At 53.7% G+C, this 5988-nt stretch overlaps 1 protein-coding gene across 4 annotated transcripts; it reads left to right on the top strand.

The window, feature by feature from the left end:
• Nucleotides 1-5514, top strand: LOC149913434 (uncharacterized). Of its 4 annotated transcripts, XM_090129806.1 has the most exons (6): nucleotides 1-605; nucleotides 1237-1393; nucleotides 1684-1765; nucleotides 1956-2082; nucleotides 2646-2756; nucleotides 2859-5514. In XM_090129806.1, exons 3-6 carry the CDS (start codon nucleotides 1742-1744, stop codon nucleotides 4163-4165), a joined length of 1569 nt encoding a protein of 522 aa, XP_089985932.1. In that variant the 5' UTR covers nucleotides 1-605; nucleotides 1237-1393; nucleotides 1684-1741; the 3' UTR covers nucleotides 4166-5514. The 4 variants fall into 4 exon arrangements, with proteins under 4 accessions (XP_089985932.1, XP_089985933.1, XP_089985931.1 ...); XM_090129807.1 differs by lacking the exons at nucleotides 1-605; nucleotides 1237-1393 and having other exon boundaries at nucleotides 1556-1765; XM_090129805.1 differs by lacking the exons at nucleotides 1-605; nucleotides 1237-1393; nucleotides 1684-1765 and having other exon boundaries at nucleotides 1782-2082; nucleotides 2862-5514.
• Nucleotides 5515-5988: the final 474 nt, after the last annotated feature.

The following is a 5988-nucleotide window of genomic DNA, read 5'->3' as shown; positions in this document are numbered from 1 at the left end:
AGCAGCGGTTGCCAGGCGTGTTGCAGCCCGGCTTGGGCTCCGAGGGGCACAGGAAGGGGTTGGAGCTGGGACAGCGAGGGAGTGAGCAGAGGAGCTGAGCGTGCTCTGCTGCCCGGTTGGCTCTCTGTAACACAGCCCAGCCGGGAGTGCGTTTCTCCCTCTGGGCCACGGCAGACACGAGATGACCTCGCTCCGCAGCTCCGCACGCATGGACTGATGGGAGCTTTCAACTCCCGATGCCTCCTTTTGAGTGTCTGAATGTGAAGCCTCCAAGGCGGGAATTTCCGCTCCACTCCCCCTCCCCGGCAGCCCGCAGTTTCCCCTCGGGGACCCAGCAGGCACCATCTGCCTCTAGCGGCCCTTTCAGCGCTACCTTTTGTGCGCTTAGCGCTGTGCTGATGGCTCCGCTGGGGTTGTGCAACCCCCTCCCAAGGCTTCTGTTCGGGCTGTCCCGGCAGCCGCAGATGCCTTTAGCGCTCAGCTGCGGGCCCTGAGCACGTCCAGCATCTGCACCAGCTCCGGCACTGGGCTGTGTAATAGACGCTGAAAAGCTGACAGCCTGTGGGCTGACTGGAGCACGCGTGGAGAACGCGCCCGAGCAGCAGGTCAGTAAAGTGCAGCCCGGGCTGCCTCGTGCAGAGGGCACCCGGTGCTGAGTACGGGCCCTGGAAGTGAGCGCAGGGCGCGTGCTGAGCTGGATGGGAAGCAGCGCCGCCTGTTGGCGTAGGAGGGAAATGCAGCCGCCGAGGCATTCTTGGTGCAATGGGGGACCTGGGCTTGTTTAGGTTGGAGAAGAGAAGGCTCCGGGTAGACCTCATTGTGGCCTTCCGGGACTTGAAGGAAACGTATAACCTGGTGGGGAATGGCTGTTTTCTCGGGTTGATATTGATGGGACAAGGGGAATGGTTTTAAATTGAGACAAGGGAGATTTATTTTAAGTATTAGGAGGAGGTTTTTCACTCAGAGGGCCGTGAGGCATATTAACATGTAGCCCGTAGAGGACGTGGATGCCCCAGTCCTATGGGGTATTTGAGGAGAGGCTGGATGTGGTTCAAGGCAGTCTGGCCTGGTGCATGGTGTCTCTGCACATAGCAGAGGGGTTGAAACTCGATGGTCATTGTGGTTCTTCTCAACCTAGGCCATTTCATGACTTTGTGATTACCTTGAGATCTTCCCTGTAACACATGACCTTAGAGAAGCTCACGAATTTCCAAACTAACCCTGTGTCTCTTTCAGAAGATCTGTGTCAGCAAGGTGTCTTGACGTCAAGCTGAGAGGGATCTCTGTACAGGTGTGACCTTGAGAGACATCCCTGACTGTGGGCAGTCCTGTCGTGCAGCCCGTTGCTGTGCAGGAGGGCTCAAGGGGCGCTTGGGCTGCTCCCTGTTTTGGGGTAAGATGACTGACTCATTGCTATGCATTGTCTTTAGGCATACAGTCCATGTACCCTCAGCTGTTGAACTAGGTATCAGTTCTTTCTGCCCCCCAGTTTGAGTCAGCTGTGTGATTTGTAATCAGCTGTAGCTAGAGTGCTGCCCGTGCTGTTGCTGCTTGTGTTCCTGTGCAAGGCCTGCTGTGCCATCCCCCAGGCAGTGCCCTGCAGCTGGGCTGTGGAGGGCTGGGCTGGGACAGGGACTGCTGCGTTCCCTCACAGCTCCCCTGCCATTTCTCTTGTCCCTGCAGGCTCCAGTTCGACTTCTGCCTTCCGGCCGTGATCATCTCACCTGCAGGAGAGCAGCAGATGGCCACAGCACATCCGTGTCAGGTAGGGGCTGGGGGCAGCAGGCAGGAGAGGCGGAGGGGCGAGGGATGCGAATGCCGGGGGAGAGGGAGGTGCCCTCATGCAGCACGTGTGTGCTGGGGCCAGAGAAGCGGCTGGGACGGGAGTTTGTGTCCTGTGCGAGCTGCTTCCCTGGGCCTTGGCTGTTCCCAGCAAGGAGCCTCTTTGCTTGCAGGAGCCCGTGAGCTTTGCGCAGGTGGCCGTGTATTTCAGCAGGGAGGAGTGGGCGCTGCTGGACCCTGCGCAGCGAGCGCTCTACCGGGACGTGATGCTGGAGACGTACCAGTGCGTGGCCTCGCTGGGTGAGGGCTTTGCTGCCTTTCCTCCTCGTTAGGGCACCTTTGGCCTTGCAGAATGAGCCTCTGCAGGCAGGGCCTAGAATAATCGCCGTGCAGTTACATATTGATAACTACGACAGCAACAAAGGAAATACTGAGAAGCATGAGTTTCAGGAGGGGTTAGTATGCACAGCAGACTCATAAACGCCTCAGGGTCGGTGCTGGCACGCGGGCATCATCCAGGAGGGAGAAAACCAGCCCTTCTGTCGGTGTGCTGCATGGTGCCACCAGCTCCAGCTCACACACGACTCCCTGGTTACTCCTTTACATGTAGGCTTTTGCATTCAGTTGCCATAGACATTTTGATGCCTTAGTCATTGATATATTGTCAGAAAATAAACAAGGTGTTCATTCATAATTTTCAGAGTTGTGAAAGCATTCTTTGCTTGAAAGGAAGCTGTGGGCCAGTATCATTCAGGCCCAAAGTGTGGTTCTTCCCTGGTGTGGGACACAGAGTGGAGCTGTTGAACAGGCACTGTGCCAGAAGGATGGAAATGTTCTCATCTCCCCTGTTTCTCTCATTGAAGCTCCACTTGCAGCCCCCAGACCCGTGGTGATCTCCCTGCTTGAAGGAGGAGAAGAGCCCTGGATCCCAGATGTGCGTAGCCCTGAGGTCGTGCCAGGAGACCTCAGCCCAGGTGAGGTGGTGGAGGGAAGAGTTTGGGGGCAGGAAGAGCCATCTCTGTTTGTGTTTTATTTTGGGCACTGTGTGCTATTTCTGGATTTCCTCTTTCATCCAGCAGGAATTGGGATTGCAGATATATTGGAGGATCAGCAGGAAAGTGGTGTGGCTGAAAGGTTGTGGGGCCTGGAGCAAGGTCAGGGTGAGCACATCAAGAAGCCACAGGGAAAGTGTCTGCAAAAGACAGGAAGCATCCCACTGGACTTCAACATAGGTCAAGAGGAGCCCGAAGAACCCAGGAGCAAGGTTGTGTGCCCGAAGAAAAAGCAGAATCCATGCACCGAGTGTGGAAATAGCTTTGAAAAAGATTCCAACATCATTAACCACCAGTGCAAACGCTCAACAGAGAGTCCATACAAGTGCTCTGAGTGTGGGGAAAGCTTCAAAAGGAGATCCCACCTCACCTCCCACCAACGCATCCACACAGGAGAGAAACCATTTCGGTGTCCTGAGTGTGGGAAGAGCTTCAGGGGCAGTTCTGATTTGAACTGTCACCAGCGCATCCACACAGGAGAGAGACCCTACAAGTGCTCTGAGTGTGGGAAGAGCTTCAAAAGCAGTTCCCACCTCATCTACCACCAGCGCAACCACACAGCAGAGAGACCCTTTCAGTGTCCTGAGTGTGGGAAGAGCTTCAGAAGCAGTTCTGAACTGAAGCGTCACCAGCGCATCCACACAGGAGTGAGACCCTACAAGTGCTCTGAGTGTGAAAAGAGCTTCAGAAGCCGTTCCGAGCTCATCTACCACCAGCGCATCCACACAGGAGAGAAACCATTTCGGTGTCTTGAGTGTGGGAAGAGCTTCAGAAGCAGTTCCCACCTCATCTACCACCAGCGCATCCACACAGGAGAGAGACCGTACAAGTGCTCTGAGTGTGGGAAGAGCTTCAGAAGCAGTTTTGAACTGAAGCGTCACCAGCGCATCCACACAGGAGAGAGACCCTACAAGTGCTCTGAGTGTGAAAAGAGCTTCAGAAGCCGTTCCGAGCTCATCTACCACCAGCGCATCCACACAGGAGAGAAACCATTTCGGTGTTCTGAGTGTGGGAAGAGCTTCAGAAGCAGTTCTGAACTGAAGCGTCACCAGCGCATCCACACAGGAGAGAGACCGTACAAGTGCTCTGAGTGTGAAAAGAGCTTCAAAAGCCGTTCTGAGCTCATCTACCACCAGCGCATCCACACAGGAGAGAAACCATTTTGGTGTCCTGAGTGTGGGAAGAGCTTCAGAAGCAGTTCTGAATTGAAGCAACACCAGCGCATCCACACAGGAGAGAGACCCTACAAGTGCTCTGAGTGTGAAAAGAGCTTTAAACATAGAACTAGTCTCAACAACCACAAGCACATCCACAGCGCACACAAGCTTTAGATGCACCTCAAGATGCTGGGAAACTTCATAAGCGGTTCCAGTCCTGTTACCTACCAGCACAACCACACAAGATACAGTGCCTGCAGAGTCCTGAACAAGGGCAGAGCTTCAGCCGGAGCCCCAGCCTGGTCACCACCTTTAACTTTCTGTGGTGATGAACCTTACAAATCCCTTGAGTAGAGGAAGAGCTCTGCGGTCAAACTGAATCCTCTTTTCCTTCTTTGCATGAGAATTATGCATATTGCTCTCCTTCAGCTGTAGTTGCTGCATTGAGTGGCCATAGAAAGGAGAATCCAGGGTGGGATGTGTCACAGCCACAGGAAACCCTCTGCAGGGTGGCATGTTTCTGCCAGGGCTGTGTGCAAGGAGAGTCACCTCTGATCCTCCCCCATAGAAACTCCTATGCTGTGGGGCAGCAGGTGAGGACCCAAAGGAAATCTCAGCTGGGCTGATATGTCACCAGGAAGGAAGAAATCCTGTCTGCAGAGTGTGTGGGAAGAGCTTCGTCTTGGAACTCAACCCTCAGTAGACACCAGGGAGCCAATCCAAGAGGAGAGTCCCTGTGAGTGCCTCGACTGCAGGAAGAGGTCTGTCCAGATCTGGGAACTCATCACACAGCAGTGGATCTACGTGAGGAGCCCTACAAATGTGCAGCCTGCAAGAAGAACTTTGGCCACAGCTCAAACCAGTTGAGGTACCACAGTGTCTGCACTTGGGTGAAGTCCAATCTGTGCCTGCACCAGTGAGTTCATGTAGCAGGAAGCCTCAGAACTGCCTTGAGTGTGAGAAGGGCTTTGTGCAGAGCTCCTTACTGGCCCTACAATGTTTCTGGTGCATTACTGGCACCCTCTGCAGAAGGGACTTAAGCCAGGAGCTTCAGATGGCCTTTCCTTGCTACCCAAAGCAGTTTTCTCGCCATGCCAGGTTTCTTCTTCTACTCTTCCTGCCAGCAGCTTTTTGATGCCGTTTCCTAAGGAGAAGCAGCTGTGTAGGGATGTTCTGTGTGTCTGTGTACATGTGTTGCTCTCAGTAATTTGTGAGTGCACTGATGAACCTGAGGGAAGGGTGAGGAGAGCAGTAATGTGGCTCTTGGAGGTTTTCTGTGAACCATCTGTAGAGGAAAGGGAAGGGGATGAATAAAGTATCTAAGTTGTTCTGGAGCTTTCTTCTCCACAGTCTTTTTTTCTTAAAATGAAAGACAGCATATGGAATGAGGAAAATGAATGGTACAAGCAGGATTTGGTTTTGGTGCCTCCTCCAGTGCATTGCTTGCTTCTGGGGAAGGCATTTCTTTCACACAACCCTATCATCCTTCCTATCCATGTTGCACATTGGTTCTGCTGCTCTTCTCGAATGCTTTAATCCGCTGGTCAGAGCAGCTGTATGACACCAAGCCTTGATTGTCTCCAATAAAGCTACAAAAAGCTGAGCTTGTTCTTCCGAAATGCACCATCCCAGGTTTCTGGAGGTGGAGGGAACAGAAGGCAGTGCAAACCCAAAGGGTGCACAAGCAGCTCATCCCCACAGCAGAGGGATTTCAGAGCGCTGTCCACTGCATGCTTGCCTTGCAAGTGATCCCTTTTGAGCTTGAAGGTTTTTGCGTTGGTCTTGGGAAGTTGTCTGAGATCTCCTGCAGAAGTGCCTTCCCATTTGCTGCACTCAGCTGGACTGCTGTGCTTGGAATGCAGTTGGCAGGATGTGAATGTTGATTTTGGTGAGCTATTGAAGCCAGCAGGAGCTTGCCCATGTCCTCAGGTGAGGTTCTCCCCTCCCTTCCCTTCCCTTCCCCTCCCCTCCCCTCCCCTCCCCTCCCCTCCCCTCCC

Source organism: Phasianus colchicus, chromosome 37, assembly GCF_987193195.1.
Source record: "Phasianus colchicus chromosome 37, bPhaCol1.hap1.1, whole genome shotgun sequence".
NCBI classification, from domain to species: Eukaryota; Metazoa; Chordata; class Aves; order Galliformes; family Phasianidae; genus Phasianus; species Phasianus colchicus.
This window is presented reverse-complemented; position numbering and strand designations above follow the sequence as displayed.

What these genes read in the sequence shown, in the direction of transcription:
- LOC149913434 (XM_090129804.1), top strand. Translation starts at nt 1,842, where the DNA reads ATGCAGCACGTGTGTGCTGGGGCCAGAGAAGCGGCTGGGACGGGAGTT. An exon ending in CCAGTGCGTGGCCTCGCTGG is followed by an intron (nt 2,083 to 2,645) that starts GTGAGGGCTTTG and finishes CTCTCATTGAAG; the next exon opens with CTCCACTTGCAGCCCCCAGA. An exon ending in GCCAGGAGACCTCAGCCCAG is followed by an intron (nt 2,757 to 2,858) that starts GTGAGGTGGTGG and finishes TCTTTCATCCAG; the next exon opens with CAGGAATTGGGATTGCAGAT.